This window comes from Lingula anatina, chromosome 1, assembly GCF_051362555.1.
Source record: "Lingula anatina isolate TDL-2025a chromosome 1, LinAna3.0, whole genome shotgun sequence".
Taxonomy (NCBI): Eukaryota; Metazoa; Brachiopoda; class Lingulata; order Lingulida; family Lingulidae; genus Lingula; species Lingula anatina.
In genome coordinates, this window is record NC_141767.1 from 43,136,952 (window position 1) to 43,157,148 (window position 20,197).

Here is a 20,197-nt window from a genome sequence, read left to right on the forward strand (position 1 = left end):
TCACTGTGGGTTGTTCTTCATTTCTCTACATAAACAAATCAGGAATAAGAATGGTGATGACAACTTTTATTCATTTTCAGAGAATGAAAATCGTTATTCCATTTGTTATGCAATTATGTCAAATGTCAAACCTTTTTGTAACTGATAACACCCAAAATATCAATTTTCATTTTGTACAAAATGTCAGAAAAAAAAAAACAATTTGTTCTTGAACACTTAATACACATTCTGAAAATAAGCCTATTGGATAATACTCTCCATAAGTAGCTTGGCTCAATAAAGGTCTTCTGATAAAACTTTATCATGTTGCCATTCACCTGCATGATTCACATCAAATTAACTGACATCTTGGTTTTATAAAATTACAATCTGCAGAAGCCAGCTGCATTTTTTTATGAAAGGTGTATATTATATGTCACTGTGTTTGAAAAATCATATATCCTGCCACTAGTAATTGTGTAACATGTTATCAGTGTATTACACATCATACTGAACACAATTTATTCACCGGCACTATTATACAATATCAATAAAATTATGATTGCTCTTTATAATGAAAATTAATCTTTAAAACCAATTTTAGCTATAGTTTTTCTCATGCCTGTTGGCTGACAAGATGAGCTCCAGGGGCAGATCTGTTTCTAGGGTTATTTCAGTCTTGCTTTCAGGTCTATTGCCACAAGTCTGTCTTGTCTCAAAAACTGCAAAGAATTAGGAAAATATGAAGCTTTAGTAGATTACTTTAAATGAATTTGAATATTTATACATTTTACCCCAGAAAATAATTAACCTCTCATATTGTCTGTATGATGTATTTAAATGTTTTCATATTACATAAGGTACATGTTGTAAAATTTTGAGTGCTACCCAACCTCTTCATTTGTGTCGGTTTTCTATTACAGTAAATGAAAGGGTATTATATTCTGTTTAAAATGTTTCAGTGTGTCAGGCATGAATGGAACCTATATAAGTCTACATCTTTCCCTTTTCTCTGCAATTTGATGGAACAAGGCATTGAGATGTAAAGAGCTTAAGATATGTGCACATCTTGGATATGAGATAAAACCAAAGAACTGAATGAGAGGACATTAAGAAAAGCTGATAGTTTCTTTACCTGTAGGCATTTTGACATCAAATGGGCCAAGACGGCATCTTCCACAGAGGATACATCTGGAAGTCTAATTTGTTGAGTTCTCACCTGAAGTTCCAAGACATTAAATATATTTAGAATCATTTCCCTTGAATATATGGCTCATATGGAGTCTAATAATAATTAATAAAAGTTTTAAAAATAATCCCATCACTTTTAATAAATAAGTAAATAAATTACAGACAGGCATACAGATAAATGAATACAAATGTCACAAAAAATTGCAATGGCATTTTACTACAGTATGTCATGTAAGACTTTATCCAACTGAAGGTTAAATATCCACCTTAGTTCTGATCATTTCAGGATTATCATGTCTAAAGCTGTGCAGGACGCTCCGACTTGTAATCAGGTGGTATATAAGGCAGCCGAGACCCCAACTGTCACTCTTGGCATTTGGACATTCTCCCTGAAGTAACTAGAAAGAAAGTGAGAACAACTTACAGACATTACTAAGCAATAGACAAAATGGTACACTAGGGATGTGTAAGTAAGGCAGGGACTGTGTGAAAGAACGGTCAAATTATGCCATATGTGTTACATGTAAGTGAGCCAATACTCACCTCAGGTGGAGCTATATCTGTTGGCAGTCTGAGTGCTATGTCTGCCATACTTTCTTCTGTACCTTGTGTTTCTACAGAGACTGCTGCAGAGAAATTACTCAGCTTGGCAATTTCCTTACTGTAATTTAGCACAATGTTTGAATCTGAAATGTAATATGCAAAATATTAAGTATTTAATCAAGATTGTCAACAAAACCCAATTACATTCACATGTATTATTATTTTCCAAATACTACTTAAATTACTGTTAATGAAACAATTAACAGATCACTCCAGACCCATACTGTATGTGATGTGTATATAAAAATTTAAATCTGTATTCAAAATCTCATTTTGGCTACTTTCATAAAAAAAACGAAATCTTTGACACAGATACAATTTCAATAACGTTAAGTATATCAAATTAACAAAATCAGGGATGAATTGCAATGCACAATTTATAAAAACATTAGATGTGGAGCACTTGATTACTGTCACTATAGCTTTAGGGTGACGAGGTATCCAAGTGATACACATATTTATAATATAGTACTAGTACCTGTCCACAAAAGGTAAACTATATTTCTTTGATGCAGAAAGTGTGCTGCTTCCAAAATCTGTCTAAGGTACACCTTGATGTATTTAGCTCTCACTGCAGGTTGGACTGCACCTATCAGGTCTCCTAGTGTTTGCCCTACATGAATGAAATATGGCATTATGCTATAGCTATCATAAACTGCATCCATCAGGTTTGTCAAAATACGGAAAATTGATTATACAGATTAAACTTGATATGACTGATATATTTTAAGAACAAACACTTGATGTCAAATATTATGAAATGAGTTAAGGTGTTATCCAATTATTTGTCATTGATACAAGTGATTTCTGGTTTCATTGTCTTTTTTTTCTGGTCTCACTATTTTAATAACTATGGAGTCTTGAGTTACAAAACAGACTTGAGATCTTATTTGCACTTACCAGTTTCATAGCAGGAACAAACATGCATAAACTTCCTATCACTATCCAAGGCTACCCAGAGGTGCTGGACAATATATGCACTAGCTTCTTGCCAGCTAAGGCTCTTTAACAAGTCAAGAGTTTCTGCATTGTGTTTCATCTAAAAAAAATGCAAATGCTATGAATTTTGATACAGTGATGGGACTGGTGTAAATGCAATTATTGTCTAGGTCATTATTCATAATTTAAATCAATCACTTGATTAAAAGAAAAAAAATTATCTTTGCACTTGGTTTATACTTATTTTGATAAACACAATTAACTAGTATTAAATAATAAAATAACCACAACAGAGTCATCAGCTTCTATAAAATCTTCCCTTTGAGTGAATGGAATGTAACATTATTCAAAGATTAAAAAAAAGATCAAATTCATATACCTGTATCATGCACACTTCAGACTTAGAAATTAATTAAAAAACATAAATGTATTATACTTTTAAAATTCATATCTATAGTTTCAATTTTCAAACCCATAATATTTACCTTTTTGATAAACCAATAACAAATGTCATTATTCTTCCCATCGCAGTTTATTTCTGGAACAGCCAATACAGCGCTCCCAAACTTGCCCATTCTTGTGATAGGATCCCAGTGTCTTGCCTGACTGTCACCCATGCCACGTTGTAGCTAAAAAGATATGTTAAAAAAACTTAAAGGACAGCACACTCAACTTAACTCCTCACTATTTTATTTTTACAAAGTCTTTATTGGAACTTCTTGCTAACAGCTCACTACTTCCCTCTTGAAAAGTAATGGTCTCATCATCCTCTTCTCATTTTATATGGAATGAAAATGTGAGGAATACATTCACTTAACAAAAGTGAAGAGAAAATATATGGTCTTCAAATGTATATTTAAGGGGTATATTTAAAGTGTATATCAAGTCAGATATACCCTTAAATATATATTTCAAGCGTATACCTGCATTGCACTAGATGTGTTACTTAAAATTAGACTCAGAATTATGGGTATTCTTAGACAAGTAATAATTTTATTTGAAAATGTTTGGTTTTTTATAGTTATCTTAAATCGAAATTCATTTCAAGTGACAAAATACATTGCAATGCTTCCACCACCATTTGTTAAAACAGACTTAAAAAATAATTTCAAATAAAAGGATAGTGCTGGTAAAGTCAAGTATAATATTCTTATTAACTGGTATCTCCATTAGGGCCCTACCTTTATGATTTTCATGTCATCTGTAAAAGGTTCCAGCATCAGGTTTTGATATTCTGAGACTAGTTTAACCATTTGCTCATCAGCGTCCTCATCACTAAAACAGTTAACACAGGCTTTAGTAGCACAGTTTGTCATGCCGATTGAGTAAAATTCCAAACTAGCTGAAGTCTTATTCATCACCTCACATGTGTATTTTAAAAACAATAATTAGATGTCTCACCAATCTCTTTACAATTTGCCCTTGATTTCTATACAAAAAAATTATTAAAAAAAGTATAACTGCAGAAAGCATATGCCAAATAATTAATCCTTTTGAAATCCCACCCAACAGTTTTGTAATAACTGCAAATATTGAAATATGGCTAAGGTAACAGTGGGAGCTAGGTTTGGCTACATGTAAGTGTGACTGTCTTTTCTATCTGCTTTTCATTTTGATTGCATTTCTTTGCTTGTCATTTCTTCAGCTATTTGTTGTAATGTTTCATGACTTTTTTATTTCTTCTTTTTTTAACTGCTGAATTATCTCTCATATAATTTCTATCCATTCCTGTAGATTTGCAATTAAATTCATTAGAAACAAACATTCAAAATCAAGTAATGAAATTAAAAAGGGACAATATCAAGTAGCACACTGGGATTTTTACACTCACCTTAAATCGCAAAAAAAGCTACACCACTGAAGAGGACATCTGACCTCGGCACAGCAGCCAGCATGGTCACTTGCCCATTGCAACACATGTGTACATGTTACACACTGCCATATTTGTTTTTCACTATGCAGGTGATCTTCAACATGTTTCAGGCGATTTTTACCCTACAGATATGATAACACATTAGCTACGGCTAATCTTGGCACTACAATGCATAGGAGAAGTATATACATTTCTAAGCCCATGCCATGAATATCCGAAAAATATTATTTTTATCAAAAGAGTATCTCTCTAAACCTATTTTCTCAAATAAACCCCAACCGTTTTTAGCATCTCAAAATATGTAAATATAAATAAATATAAGTGGCAGTTATGACTGATTCAATACGCTGATAAAGGATGACAAAATGATGTGAATTGAAACTTTACCCGTAAACAACTGACATCAGTACAATGCGGGTCGAAACATCTGGCTGCCTTCAAAAGAATGTTTTCTAGGCTGCTGTTGGTGCAGGGCGGGCTCAGCTCTACCTGTTGATAGAATACAATATTTATGACTTACACTTACAGCATACAGAAATATTTCACATACATGATTCAAAATTTAATACAGACAGTTACATTTCAGCACCCTTTCAATTTTCTAACCTTCCCCAACTATCAAATACAATAAAATTACTGAAATATTTCCTTAGTTTCACCACTTCAACAGGTTTGTCTCATTTGCATTTTGCTTGAAAATTATGTATTTAGGTGTCTCTGTGTAATTTGCAGTAGCATTTGCACATGGACAGTAGCACATCTCACACAGTTCACTTCATCTGGGCTCACCTGCACATTGGTGGCCATTACACTTACGTTTATATAAAGATTATAGTTACTTTTTGTGTCAAAAATTAAACTATAAAGGAAAATGAAATACCTCAATCTCCAGTCTCTGTTCATTTCTCATACCATGTGCATCTAAATTGTGAGCTCCAGGTTCTTCTGGAATTGTGTGTAAGTTCCCACCAGCATCCACGTCATCCTCAAAACTAAACACCCTGGAATCTCCTCCACTGCCAGGAGTTTTAGATTTGGCTGAACTAGTACTGGGGGTGCTAAGAGACTTGCTGCTGTGCTTTCTGTAACACTTTGCATCTGAAAATATATCAGATTTGCTCATTTCTACTTGAAATGTTTAATAGTCTTAACATAAATGTTGAACATTCATATCTGTCTGATGATCTCAGATTTCATTTCAATTTCATTGATCACAAATATTCTTAGACACCTATAATTTAGTATAATGTCTTCAGCAATGATATCTGCATTGTCATTTTTCTTCCAATTAATGATACATGATTTCTATTTAACCTTGTTTTCACAATCTTAAAAATGGCAGCTGTAATCTAATAGATTTTTTATCTTATTTAAATACTAGTAATGAAAATTTAAAGAAAGTTTTGTAAGCCAATACTAAAAATGCAAAATTTGATTACTTGGTGGTGATGGTTCAGAATCTGATGAAGCTACAATTGAGGGAAGTCGCTCCACAAGGGTTTCTGGTTCCATATTTGTGAACATGTCACTAACCATTGCCTGGATGTTTTCTGTACGGAGGCGTTTTTCTAAATCATCTTGATGAAACCTGATAAAACTGGAGGGCTGATCATCCTGTGGCTTGTCGTCCTCTTTATCAATACTAATTTCAGGTGGATCCACTAACAACATCATATCAAAACCATTGCCTTTTTGTGGGGGAACTGGGGTATGTTCTAACAGTTCTTTTTGAGAGTTTCTGTGCTCCTCTTGAGAAGATATTTGAAAGGAGGACAACTGAAAACTTGAGTCATTAGTATCTAGTTTACTCATATTTGGTGCATTTCCTTCCAAAGGGTGTGTATAGGGTTGAGAAGATGAACTTGAAGTGCCTTCTTGGGGTATAAACACATCCTCTTCCTCCTCCTGGTCCCCCTCACCTGTACCATAACCACTAGATTCCTTCTGCTTCCTAAAGGAGTCCCTCCTAGCAACCGCATCACTGGTTGAGCCAGCTGTAGAAACTTTTTGGTTTGACTCTTCATCATTCTTTTGCTGTTTTCCATAAATTTCTTTCCAGGTTTCCCTTTCAAATACAACATCCCTTCTTCCCTGAAGCTGATCAACTGAAAAGTATCTTATATTGACCTCTTTTTGTTTAGGTCCTTCATCACTCCAACTGACAGTCTTTTGTAGGCGTGGCCTGTGCTTATTCTCACTTGTTTTACTGGATGTTGACCTGAGGCAACGTGACTTGGGGGTATCACTATTACCTAACATAGTACTTGCATCCCCAGGATCACTTTCTTCATCCTGTACTATGGCCTCAAGACTGTCAAGGTGTCTGTTGCTAATGTCCTCTATAACACTGATCTGTTTCGACTCTCCTGGTGAAATGGGCGGGGTTGAGCATTCAACAAGGTCAGGGATAGAGCTATGATGTGACAAATTCATAGGTACTGGGGCATTTTCCAAAGTCGAACTGAATGGGAGCCCTTCTCCTATGCTTTCTGGATCAGGTACAGAATGATCCGTACATTCTCCTGTTGCCGTAACATCATGCTTACTGTACCCTTCACTGTTCTGTCTATGTTGTCTTTCCAGGATTCTGTCCCTTGAAGGAACAATTTTGAAATCAGGTGTGCTTGTCTGATAAGAAAGGACTGGTTGGGTTAGCACAGATATATCTCTGGGAAAATGCTGCTGAACAGCCCTGAAGAAAAAAGCATTTCTGTGAATTAAACTGTTTATCTCACTGGAGTTGCACACGACACTATCACTATCCAGGTTGCTGTCATCTTTGATATCAGTAGAGTTTTTTTCATATTCTTCACTTGAGGCTGTCATGTCTACTGTGAAATAAGCCAGGAATGGGAATGGTTGAGCTTGTTCAAATTATTACAGTCTGAAATAACAAAATGAACATTTTTTCTAAGCATATATATATATATATATATATATATATATATATATATATATATATATATATATATATATATATATATATATATATATATGTAGTACCTGTAGAGAAATAATATATAAGCTGTTTGTATGACAGTAAATTAATTTCACATTAAAGATTGTGAGTGTACTGTCCAGTACCAGTATTTAATTTCATAGTTGAAATTTCAGTAATTACATAATTTCCTGACTCAGATGTGTACAAACTATATTTTACCCAATGTCAAAAATCTATTTTGTTGTGTCAGTGATAAGAGTTGAGGGATCAACAATAATTGAAGAATAATGTATTTATAATGCATTGTACATGTATACGGAACAATAGTCAAATTTATCTTTAATTAATGCATGTCACCATGCACAGTAGCGTCACCCACAAAACATTTTATTTTCAATGTTACCAACCACAGTAACAGCCCTTCCGAGTCGAAAAGAACTTTTGATTTAATGTTGTTATGATTCACGAGTCATGATAAGCCATTGCACAAAACTGCATCCTTGTACAATTACTTTTTAAGTTAAACGATACCTTGCCGCTTACCGGGTACGTACTGCTTCCGTTCTGGTCAGTCTTTCACAAACGATTTCCGGACACGTTAAATACGTCACTGAAACCCTTGATGGGTAACCCTGTGAACATTACAGCAGTGCATTTTCTGTGCCCCATTTTGTTTTCCAAGAAAACCACCGTATGTGTCATATGTAAACATTGCAAGTAATAGCCTGCATTTTCGAATTTAAAACCATGACAATGCTAAAAATTCACTGTACAATAACTTGAATGCTTCGACGTTATGTCTAATTAGCTTGAATGATATATGACGTTGGTTTATTGGTTTAATTTAAAGAAAAGTTTGCCACTTTCATTTTCAAATTAGAGCACAACAGGGTCAAGGTCATTACAGTAGTCTCTAATCGCTGATGATTTATATTCATTTATCATTATTTTAAGTCATATATTTTTAGCTATCCACTTCAACATGAATGCAAATATAAATTATGATGTTCATGATTCAGCTAAACTTTTCGAGCAGTTTTTACAATTATAACTACGTTTTTCTTGTAAGCCATTCATGGGCTATGTAAAGGTCAGTATGTAGGTCACGCCTAGCCAATCAGATTCAAACGAGCGACATTTTGATTTTTCTCATGGAGTTGGTAGTGTTTACTTTACAAGGATAAAATCGTGGTGATTCTTTAGAGGTAATGTTATATGCATGATGGTATGGAATATATTTCAAAGACTGTTTTGCCCGTCGACAAAATTTCTCAATTAACGCGTGTCTATACTCTTATAACTAGATTGTTGTCATCGACTTGCAGTAAGTTGCACTCAAGTCTTAACAAGGTTCCGACTTGCTGCTCGTGTAATTTAAGTTTTCTTACCTAAGAACAAGTGTTAAACGCTTTTTTATATTCAGCATTATACCGTACTCATACATAAAACCTCAAAAAAGTGGTCAATGTTCTGCTGTCACCTTCTTCGATTGAAAACTTTTAAATTGAAATCTTTATCCTTTCATAATGACAGCCTCTCTTTATGACACAAGAAGAAGTTTGTAAAGAACTGATATAAATCCTGTGCAGCAGATTTTAAAAAATCAAATAGTGATAGCAAAAAAAAAAAAAAATTAATAAAATACTATCAAGGGAATGAGCCTCAGTCGCCTATTTTGTGTGTGTAATGCCACTCTGTTGGATTTTTCATGTCTACATTAGGCAAAGAGTATCTATAACTTCCAGCCATTATGGTTTTCTTCCTTACATTATTTTAACCAAGATAGCATGGTAGATACTAGGTGTACTGTTTGGATTACAGTAAGTACCATCATTATTTCTATTCTATTTTGAGTTATTGAAGAGTTCACAATTACCTGTTTTTGCTTCTTGCCTGCTTTTTTCTACCCATATAACCCTGCTGACACTTAAAACTTGGGTCATTGTATTTTATACTTTATTTTCAGTATCAAAATGTCTAGCCTTCAGGCATTGAAGAGCCGTTTGCAGAAGGTGGAGGAAATAAAAAAAGAAAACACACAAGAAGTAACAGGTTGGTATATCTCTCTAACTTTTTTTGTGAATTTTTGTACGGTCAAACATTTTTATGACATACAGCAGTAATAAATAATAATGCTGTTTTTTTACGCACCAGATCACAGCACCTGGATAAAGAAGATAGATGATCTTGGCAATAAACCTGATGACTGGTTGCAGTACACCAGATTTGTCAAAGGACAGGTCCAGTTTACAGATGAAGAGAGGAGACACTCTTATTTGTGCAGTGTATATGAGAAGGCAATGAAGGTACATATACACCATTCAACTGCTGGGTTAATGGTCAAGCTGAAATGTCCATTGCTGTTGAAGACAGTTCTAGTTTATGTTGCCAGGGATATCTGGACAATAGCAGTAGCAACGGTTACTTTCTGTCAGTATATTAGAATGTATTCATATACATGTTAGCTGAAGTTGATACTTCAACTTGCCTCCTTAACCCATACTTCTGCTAGAATTTAAAAAGTTGGGGAAAATTATTAATTACATTTCTTTGATTTTTCAGGCCATAGCTTTTGACAGCAATAAAAAGAATACATCATATGCTCAGCTGCTTATTGATTATGCAAATCTCAAGGCGTATGTATTCCCATGCCTTTTTTAAACCAATATTCCTGTCTTGGACACATAAATTAAATAAGATCAGTTTCATGGTGCTGATTAAGTTAAAGACATTGGTTACATTCAGTAGTTCTTTGCAAAAAGAAAGGAATCAGTAGGTTATGTCCCATTGATCATCATTAAAATGATGTTAGAGTTGGTTGATATGGGAATATGACTAGTGTATAGTTGCATAACATTTCAGTGAATATGACACAGATGAAGCAGAGGCCATGTTCAACCATGCTAGGTACAACTTAAAAGGCATCTCTATAGTGCACATAGCAGCTGCACAGTTTCATCTCAATCAAGGTATGTATATGTACATATTGTCCTTCTTTAAAACTTTAAAACTGTATTGTCACTGTTATCATCAAAGATATTGTTAAATCTTATCTTCTGAACCTAGATATTTCAGTGATCAATTTTAATTATGAATTGGAGCAGTAATTGGGGGGAAAGCATCTATTTTTGGACAGACGCAGCACAAAGAATATTGTATTTCACTGTAAGAGTCGGGTCCTGATTTTGACATGCTTGCATTGTTTCTTGTATATAGGCAATCCCCAGAAGTGCAAAAAGATCATCGAAAAGGCTAAAGATGTTGGTGCCCAGCCCACAGAGCTCCTGAACATAGCTTTCAAGAACTTCACCTATGATAAACGTGTTTTGTTGTCGGAGCAGGACATAGAGGAAGCATTAGGTGTGTGTTTTAATGAATTACTTAAAGTGCCCAATTACCAACTCACTTAAAACGTGTGTGTAAATTCTTATATCCAGACACTTAAAATTAGACACTCCAAGTGTAATAATGTTAGCAAATCTTTACTAGTATCAAGCTGGCATTAATTGGATCTTTATGATAAAAGGAAACGATGAAGAAATTTACATTTTAAATGAAAATAGTGATTTGCACCTTCCCCCTCCCAAGTAAAAAACACTTTAAAATGCCCATTCTTTTTACACAATGTTGATACAGTATACATTTTTTTCATGGTCAGGCTATGTTCTTGTGTCAGATAAACTGAGAGGTAACTGTTCAGATTTTTCACCTGAGCAGATTTTTGTCTTTGCACGCTTACCTGCTTGGCAAGGGCACATACTAAATGGATGATTTTTTTTTTTTTTTTTTAACGGAAGTAGGATGGGGATACACACTGTCAAGATGTACTTTGGCATTGTGTTTTAGATTTAGTCAGGGAACAAGCTTTTTATATTTTACCTATAGTTTGGAATAGAAAACCATTTCTTAACAGTCTGGCTGGCTACATCAATGTATATTTGCAAAAAGAAATTTTAGTCAAGTAGCATGTACATTGCATGTAACCAGGCAGACGGTAATAATATTCACCTACTTGCTTGTCTACCATTTATACTATGTAATGCTTTTACCCTTGATATATTTTATAATCTATTTAACATTATTATGCCTAATGGAAAAGAACAGGCTGTTTTCCTGTGCTTCATTACATAGTCCAGTCAAAATGCTGCATTGTTGTTCATGAGAGTATGTTAGATTTTATACACAAAGAATTTATCTGAAGGATCTAAAGGTATATGATTGTGGAATAATGAAATTTCATGCAACAAGTGATAAGATAAGAATACCAACATGGTTATACAATGAAACTTTTAAGTAGATGTTACAGTTGTGTAATGTGCATGTTAGGACTTGTGTACTAGTATGTGATTATTACTATAATTTATCAAGTACCATTGCCATAATTATGCTTCATAATTTTTTATTGATAACCAACAAGATCTACTGAATTCTTTTCAGATCCTAAGTCGAGGCAGGACAAGGAGAATCAGAAACCTGTCGAATTGCTCCCTGCCAGGAAGTCTTGGCTGAGCAGTTCAGATGTTCAGAAGCCTAAAGGACACCAGTTACCTGCAAGGCATGCTAGTGGTGGTGGACAGACCCCAGTCACCAGTGCCTCAACCGAGTCTCAAAGTCAGCAGCAAAGAGATGTGGTTGCTTCTGGTTCTGCATCAAGGCAGCAGAGGCCCACCAGCATAGGTCAAGTATCCAGTAGTACTGCAGCTGACCCTGCAACACCAGAAGAACAAGAAAGAATTACCACTAAACCCCCTTCAGGAAATAACAGGTGCTTTTCAGTGTTTAGGCAGTCTTTTCTGGTGGTTGTGTTTCAAGTGAAAAAAGTAATTGTGGATAGTGTGTTTGTATGTAAAGCTGCTGCTCTAAGCACCTGATTGAAGTGAATTTGTTTTCCTACAGTAAATATAGCTAGTTCACATTTTTGTAATGCAGCAACATTTTTTAATCGGAAAGACTCATATTGTGTTGCTTTTTGTATTATCACAAAAGCCTATACGAAAGTGGGAAGTCTAAATTTTGAGGAAGTCGTGTGCAACAACCTAAATGGTGCATTATGTTTCCAGGAAACTTGGTGGTCAGCCCTCTAGCTCCACACCAGATGCCCCTCATCCACCAGGAGAACTGTCCATGGCAGACTGTATGCTAACACTGAACCCTCTTGTACTGGTGGATAACACGGTCAGTTTCAGAAAACCTGGATCTATAAGGTAATGACAATAAACACATAGTTTTTAGACCTAAATATCTTCTAGTGTTTGAGTTTTAAAAAGGCATCATAAAGATTGGGATTTTGAACTGATATTTCAGACATATTTTTAGACCATTTGATTGATTGATATGCTCCTTGTGTTCACAGGACTAGAAACTGCAGCAGCAACAGCTCTGAGGACTCTGACACTATCCCAATGATTTTTGAGACCTCTAAAACTACAACCAGGCCCCAACACAATAGCACAGCCAATGCAGCACCCCACAGTGTGACCAAGCCTTCATTGCGCTCTAGCACATCTGTCACATCTGCCACACTCAGTGCTATCAAGCCTTCACTCAGGGCTTATAACAGTACTCCAGATTGCAAGTCTGCTGGACCAACCAGTTTTGGGTCCTCAGTTAGGAGAAGGTAATATGATGGAATATACAGAAAAGATACTTCCATTTCTTGTAAATTTATTATTTTGTGAAAGTTGTTGTTTAAAGGGATAATAACTTTGTATCAGCCAAAAAATGAATTTTCCTGGAGTAAACAACAATTTTCCCATACTTACTAATGGTTAATGAATTCATTTTTACATTCAAAGTTAGTCCCTGTTTTTTATTTCTAAAAAGTTTGGTTTTTGTTAAAATCTTTTAAGAGATTTTAACAGAGAATAGCCATCAATGGAGGTCACGTGGTCTAAAGACAAGCTCAGATATCAGAATAATAGCTATAACTGCTGTTTTTGTGGTAAAACAGAATATATTATATTTCTATGAGTTATTCACAATGTTTTTATTGTGAAATATAGATCTCATACGAAGAGTTATTATCCCTTTAACCTATTATAATGTTGCAACAAGTTCATTGTTATTGTTTGAGACACATTGCTGCAACTTGCATTTGGTAGGATTAATGTTTTTAAAAAAGAGCATTAGCTTTTTATTTATATTTTTGATGTGTGTTATTGAACAGATAAATTTGAAGAGTACAGTTTTATCAAGTACATTTTCTAGCAGGGCTAAAAGTATAAGAAGCTGCAACAGAAAAATTTCATGGTCAGTTCAAGTGCAAGTTACTACTGATAAATGTCCCATCATTGCATGAAGGTTATCTTTTGTATATGTATAATGTGCTACTAATACTGTAACCAATATTTGCAGGCCAGAGTTTGGGCTGCCAATGAGAGTTAAGAGAACATCTCTGCCACAGTTGAAGGAAGCAAGGAAGGGATTGGACGAGGATGACGAAGAAGAAGAAGAGGAGGATAATGGAGATATTGACAGCAGCCTTACTGGAATCAAACCTCTTAATTTACAGCATATGAATGGTTGGTTAACTTAGTTTGATTATTTTCCTTATTGTGGGTAATTGTTTCTGTTGTGGAAGAAGTGTTTAAAGATTTTAGGAAGTAAGATAGATGAGAAGGGACCGTTTTCCATAGCAGTTTGGCAGATGTGGCAGTTTTAATTCAAGTCTGGGGTATCTCCAGCACTTACACTATTGATATGCTAAATGTTCCCTAATGGCTTTCCTCCATTTAATGCAAATTAGTCCTATGTTGGTGTTTCATTGATAAACTTGTGACATGTCTTGTGGCAGGTTTGCTTGGCTCACAGTCTGCTTTGACAATTTGTTGGTCTGTTATTTTTCCCCTGTTGCAATAAAATTATATTATTTTAAAGATGAACTTCTCTGTTTTTATCCCATAGGTTCTATGAGTAAAGGGCAGGACACTGCTGACAGTGGCGTGTTTGAACAGTGCTCTACAGAACCCATGGAAGTCAATCACATGGAACATAATAGCACAGAGCCCATGGAAATAGACAGCCCTGTGGCTAAGAAACCACTTAGGAGTTCTGTGGAAATGCAGAAAAATAATACATTATCTTGTGCTAGCAAAACTGGGCCCAAGAAAAATGACTCCCAAGCTAATAGGTTACCCCAGAACTCTAATCCACATGGCTATCTTGAGCCCAGGTCAGCTAGAAAAGCTCAACTACAATCTTGCATTCAGGACCAACTGCCAATACAGACAGTTCCTGCACCCTTTCCTTTGGTGCAAACACCCTCTCAGCATGGTGTTGGGTAAGTTTGGGCACGTTTTAATCTACCCAAATTGAGCCCAAAGTTGACACTTTATAAAGCAAGGTTGCCACTAGGTTTTGCACTTTGGGTTCAGTTTAGGAAGGAATGAAGGGCTGAAAGAATTTAAGGTTGTTACTCTTTTATCTTGTTAGAAAAATTGTTAATTTTCTTGAAAGTTGGTAAGGTAACCCTCTAATGGCAAACCTAGTGATAGATATTTTTCTCTCACTGTTTTATGGAAACTTGAAATCTAAATACATGATAATCTGAAATGTGTTGCTATTTGGTGCTGCTATATGTTTTGAAATACATTTGAAATATTGATATCGCCTTCTCTGTAAGAATGATGCACTATTTCACTTTGAAGAGAAGACCCGTTATTTTAAATTTTGATTGTCTTTTAGATATGTTATGTCCACACCATCTGCCAATAGTCATCAGTTCCTTCCACAACAGCAACAACTGTACAGTAACCCATCGTCTTACCCTCACCAGCCTGGTGCTGGCCTGGCTGCCTGTACCCCTGTGGTGGTAAGTGTTTCATGTGCTATGTTTCTCTTGATAACAAGATATAAGATTATTCATGATCTCAAAGAAAAAATAAGGTGTAAAACAGCTACATTTTGCTCTTGTCACAAGATATTCATCAGGCTGAATGCCCACAGGTCTTGTCAGCTCGTGTGCTGCCAGTGCAAATTGTTCATCTTTTTTGCTTGTAAACTGCTCAGTATTTTTTAATGCTTTTTATGCTTACAGAAACCCTCAGATATCTTGACAGTGAATGGCCAAGTTTATTCCATACTGAAAGTGGTTGGGAGAGGGGGATCAAGCAAGGTAAGGTTTACTGTATATAATATTGGAAATCATTGGTAAAGGGAGTCCAGTAAGGTACAAAAGCAGGAAGTGTCCTTGAGGCATTTGAAATAATAATGTCTTTTTACATATTCCAAAAACAAATGCACATTGTAATCCAGTAAATAAATGCACAGATGGGAATTTTTTATATGTGGTGAAAAATTGTTAATGGTAAAAAAAAAGACCTACTATTCTTGAATAGGGATGTTTATTAAAGTATTTGTTTCTTATTATAACAGTTTGTTATTACTTTAGGTGTATAAGGTTATCAACAACAACAAGGACATCTTGGCAGTGAAGTCTGTGAACTTGGAGGGTGCTGATGACATGACACTGGAAGGCTACAAGAATGAGATTACATTACTGAAAAGGCTGCAATACAGTGATAAAGTTATCAAGATGTTTGATTTGTAAGTTAATTGATTTTCTCATTGTTGATTCAGTTGCAAAAGGGGGTACCAGGGAGATAAAAGCACTAAAGTATAATTTAGAAATGGAGGTTTGATGGCAGGTATGAAATAATAATTGGTTAGGCCAGTTTTGTGATGATTTATTTGCAACTTTACAGCATTTATTGATAGAATACTTTTTTGTCAAAAAGTGTGGCTATTATTATTATTATTTTTTTATTTTTTTATTTATTTATTTTTTTTTTTTGTGTGTGTGTGTGTGTGTGTGTGTGTTTGTGTAATTCTTTAGTCAGGTCATGTTTAATAAATAAAACATTTAGGTAGATAGCATTTTTCTTTCTGTGTTTATATACCTTTACAATAGTGGAAGTCCAATATCACTTCTTGTCTTACTTTGTAGTGAGTACAACAAGGCGGAGAACCTGCTGTATGTGGTCATGGAGTGTGGAGACACAGACCTGGCCACCCTGCTGAGGACCCGCAGTAAACAAGGGGGCATCACCACTGCACTCAGGAAGTTCTACTGGGAGGAGATGCTGCAGGCAGTCAAAGTACTGCACCAGGAAGGTAGGTCTTGTGATATAAAGAGATCAGCTTAGTTATTAGTTATATTATATGTATTATATTTCAGTAAATAATAGTTGGTATTGACATTTCAAGACTGCTTGCTCTATCGAGCCAACTCAGGTTGAAGCGGTGTTCATTTTCTTTTGTATTCATTCTCATAGACTGTCTTGAGGTGCTATTGTATTTCTTTGATACTATTTTCCACAGTCTTATTAGCTGAATAAATATAATTCCATTTTTATTATCTTTTCAGACATCATTCACTCTGACCTAAAGCCAGCTAATTTTCTGCTGGTAGAGGGCAACTTGAAGCTTATTGACTTTGGTATTGCCAATGCCATCCAACAGGATAAGACCAGTGTTATTCGGGAGTCACAAATAGGGACACTGAACTTTATGAGTCCAGAGGCCATCTTAGACACCTGTGGTGGAACACAAGTAGATGAAAATGGCAAAATTAAGCAGAGGATTAAAGTAAGTGGATATTTGTTATGTGAACCACCAGGTATATCAGATTTTTAAAGTTATGGTATGTGAGTGAAAGGATTACAGTTAGAAAAGTTTGAAAGAGGATAGAAACATGAGTAGCCGTTCATATATTCATTAACCAGAAGATCAGTGTACATGTGCACAACAAAGTTTTATCAAACTGTTGTCAAAGGGATTATTACAGAATCTTAGAAAAAATAACTAAGCCATCCAATTTTATGTTGTGGACTACATGTAGTTTATAATTTTGTAGTATATACTTTGGCACAATAAATGTTTTTTAAGATTGGGTTTAAAGAATTGCCTGCAATTTCTTCATTATTTTACAAAACTGACTTTTGGTTCCAGATCGGAGTAAAAAGTGATGTGTGGTCACTAGGCTGCATACTGTACAACATGACATACAGCCGCACTCCATTCCAACATGTCACCAACCAGTTTGCCAAACTTCAGGCTATAGTTAATCCCAAAGTGGAGATCCAGTTCCCTGAAGTAGAAGACGCACTTTTGATGGATGTTTTAAAGGTTTTTCTCTTTGTGTATATTCTTGTATATTTTTTCTTCCATTTTATTCATTGACAGATGGAAATCGGCTGTTGGTGCGAGGTCATATTTTTTACTCATCAAAATTTGTATGTAATATTGTCTAACAGCAACATTTGAACCTACTTTTCCTCCATGTTATCTTGCATATTATATAAATTACAAAAGTCTTACCAGTTCAAGAATAAAATCTACTAGCACTACCTAACAAATTAATTATTTCAACAGCTCCCATATAAATTTCTCTCTTGCTTTAAATTTTATGCTTTACATTTGCTACATTCCAGAAATGTCTAATCCGTGACCCCAAAGATCGTCCTTCAATTGAGGATCTGCTGGCTCATCCTTATCTTAGAAAAGTTGAAGAAAATACTGTGCCAAGTTCTTGTAGGTTTTTTATATACAATTATCCACAGTACACAGCACATTAATTTTTTAAATGATGGATAAAAATTATGATATTGTGTGTAATATGTCAAACTATTTAATAAACTTATATTATGGTATTACACATTTCAAGTATGTCAACTCTCTTAACACATTCCAAATATTTCTATTTTTCAGGTTCACATACTGAGGAAAGTCTACAAAGGGTAATACTTCAGCTATCTCAGGCCAATGTCAACTCTCCTAGGAGTCTTAGTGCAATATCAAAGGTATAACTCTTATGGTGGATCAACATAATCTTTGAGGCCTGGTAATAAAAATTATGAATTTTTTTGATGAACTCTAGCACTTAAGAAATTCTTGATCTATATTAACAATTTATTTAAAAGAACTTTTTGTTATGTTGGTTCTGAATTTATTTGATTGTTTTTAAATTAATTTATATTCTAACTCAAGGGTCTTCTGGCGCAACTGCAGTCAGGGAAAGAACTGGATGTGAGCAGTTTGGTAAAGAAAAGGGTGAGAACAGTTTGTAAACACTTTCATCAGTAATGCTAATGTATACATCCCTGATTATTCCAAGCTGTAAACCAAATTGCAGATAACAGGACTTGCCATTTCTCCATGTTGTCGTTTTTTTTTTTCATGGTGTGCACATATTTCTCTTCTAGGCTCCACCACCAGTATGCCCACCAGAGCTTCACCCAGGTAGCAGGTGACCAGACCTGTGGACATGCTGAGACAGTTAATGACCCTACCACTACTTGTATGTACAGAAACAGTATCAAGTTTCTCCTGTCTCCAGATCCAGACCCTTGTATGCACAGAGAATAGTGACCAAAAGACAAGACTGTCTGACAAAAACATGGAAGAATTGATGCTTATGAAACTGCTTATGAAAAGGATTCAGTGCAAATAAATGAAATATCAGGTACATTATCATCACCTGGAAAGATGATATAACCAAACACTGATTGGAACATTCCTGTGGAAATGTGAAGGTACTAGTGAGGTTTGTTCCTGTCACTTATACACAGGAGTGACTGAAGTGGCCATGTCACAATAATATTGTTTCAGTTTTCTGCATTTTTTACCCTTGGCCTTTCCCAAAAATATTTATCAGCAGAAGTGTTAATGTATGCCCATATATTTTTTAGAGAAAAGTAACATTAGGCATGTTATGGTTCTTATACTTTAAAGTAGTGCACTTTTTGGTTTGATGATCCATTGTTTAAAACTTACCATATAGTCAATTAGTCTGTAAATTAAAAAAAAAATAACACAAAATCTAAATATTCAAAATTGGCTGTTAAGCATAAGTTTGCATTTGTTCAACAGCTTATAAAACCCCCTTTACACTGGACGGCGTCCTTTTTGCGTCCTTTGTGCAACCATGAAACTGGGATTGTGGTTGTAGAAAGGAGCCACAAGCATCACTTTGGTTGCAGAATGAATGCTCAATGATCGCCCAGTTGTCAGCACTTGAAGATTTTTTTTTTCTTTTTTACTCTCAAACGGGGCCGTACTTCAGGATGCAGAAAGGACACCGTCTATTGTATAGGGGGCTTAAGTGCCATTTACTTAGTATTTGGTCAGAACATGTGAATAATATTTATTGTAATAATAAGTAATTAGCTGGTACAGGGTGGAGCTGCCATCTATATGTTATTAGTTTATTATCTTCTCCCATAGAACTTTTAACACACTAATTATATAAAGTATATACATTTTAACAATATTAGAATATTTGATCAAAAAAATAAAGAATGCTAGTTGCTGATAGGAAGAATTTTTTCTATATTTCCTTATTTCCAAGTGTAAGCTTCATCTGTCCTCCCATCAGAAAATGTTTTCTGGAACAGTTTAATTTTGAATAATCTCACTCTCATTTCTTTCATGAACTTGGGTTTTCGAAGTAGGAAAAGGAAACTTACTTGGTGTAAATGTGTATAGTTTAATCATTTATCCTTGTATATAGTGACGAAAATGTAATATCTCCATTTAAGAATGTCATTTGGTTTAATTTTTGTTGCAGCAGTGACTGCAGAAATTCTTGTCTGAATATAAGCATATGTATTAACCTTGTAAATATATCATTATATTTAGTACTGTTGTTGTTGTTGTTTTTGATTAACCTTCAA

General features: G+C 34.9%; 2 protein-coding genes across 5 annotated transcripts; one reads left to right on the forward strand and one right to left on the reverse strand.

The window, feature by feature from the left end:
• Positions 1 to 51: 51 nt before the first annotated feature.
• On the reverse strand, positions 52 to 8,415 carry LOC106181796 (uncharacterized). 2 transcript variants are annotated; one of them, XM_013566277.3, is made up of 13 exons: positions 8,058 to 8,415; positions 6,025 to 7,469; positions 5,466 to 5,683; positions 4,973 to 5,074; positions 4,544 to 4,707; positions 3,894 to 3,987; positions 3,198 to 3,341; positions 2,674 to 2,812; positions 2,252 to 2,386; positions 1,714 to 1,856; positions 1,437 to 1,568; positions 1,115 to 1,198; positions 52 to 701 (listed from the first exon to the last, which is right to left on the reverse strand). In XM_013566277.3, the coding sequence occupies exons 2-13, from the start codon at positions 7,409 to 7,411 to the stop codon at positions 648 to 650; spliced, it is 2,796 nt and encodes a 931-aa protein (XP_013421731.2). In that variant the 5' UTR covers positions 7,412 to 7,469; positions 8,058 to 8,415; the 3' UTR covers positions 52 to 647. The 2 variants fall into 2 exon arrangements, with proteins under 2 accessions (XP_013421731.2, XP_013421730.2); XM_013566276.3 differs by having other exon boundaries at positions 8,070 to 8,414.
• A 189-nt stretch (positions 8,416 to 8,604) lies between these two features.
• Positions 8,605 to 20,161, forward strand: LOC106181805 (dual specificity protein kinase TTK-like). Of its 3 annotated transcripts, none has more exons than XM_024074489.2 (22): positions 8,605 to 8,731; positions 9,493 to 9,578; positions 9,681 to 9,832; positions 10,089 to 10,162; positions 10,389 to 10,495; positions 10,743 to 10,886; positions 11,185 to 11,214; positions 11,964 to 12,291; positions 12,587 to 12,730; positions 12,880 to 13,143; positions 13,881 to 14,047; positions 14,430 to 14,805; positions 15,210 to 15,336; positions 15,562 to 15,639; positions 15,916 to 16,070; positions 16,471 to 16,637; positions 16,891 to 17,111; positions 17,475 to 17,651; positions 17,957 to 18,056; positions 18,234 to 18,325; positions 18,513 to 18,575; positions 18,728 to 20,161. In XM_024074489.2, exons 2-22 carry the CDS (start codon positions 9,500 to 9,502, stop codon positions 18,773 to 18,775), a joined length of 3,093 nt encoding a protein of 1,030 aa, XP_023930257.2. In that variant the 5' UTR covers positions 8,605 to 8,731; positions 9,493 to 9,499; the 3' UTR covers positions 18,776 to 20,161. The 3 variants fall into 3 exon arrangements, with proteins under 3 accessions (XP_023930257.2, XP_023930258.2, XP_086864737.1); XM_087008611.1 differs by lacking the exon at positions 8,605 to 8,731 and adding an exon at positions 9,311 to 9,346; XM_024074490.2 differs by lacking the exon at positions 11,185 to 11,214.
• The last annotated feature ends 36 nt before the right edge of the window (positions 20,162 to 20,197 follow it).

What these genes read in the sequence shown, in the direction of transcription:
- LOC106181796 (XM_013566277.3), bottom strand. Translation starts at nt 7,411, where the DNA reads ATGACAGCCTCAAGTGAAGAATATGAAAAAAACTCTACTGATATCAAA. An exon ending in TTCTGAACCATCACCACCAA is followed by an intron (nt 5,684 to 6,024) that starts GTAATCAAATTT and finishes ATATATTTTCAG; the next exon opens with ATGCAAAGTGTTACAGAAAG. An exon ending in CTGATGTCAGTTGTTTACGG is followed by an intron (nt 4,708 to 4,972) that starts GTAAAGTTTCAA and finishes TCATATCTGTAG; the next exon opens with GGTAAAAATCGCCTGAAACA.
- LOC106181805 (XM_024074489.2), top strand. Translation starts at nt 9,500, where the DNA reads ATGTCTAGCCTTCAGGCATTGAAGAGCCGTTTGCAGAAGGTGGAGGAA. An exon ending in AGAAAACCTGGATCTATAAG is followed by an intron (nt 12,731 to 12,879) that starts GTAATGACAATA and finishes TTGTGTTCACAG; the next exon opens with GACTAGAAACTGCAGCAGCA. An exon ending in CTGCCTGTACCCCTGTGGTG is followed by an intron (nt 15,337 to 15,561) that starts GTAAGTGTTTCA and finishes TTATGCTTACAG; the next exon opens with AAACCCTCAGATATCTTGAC.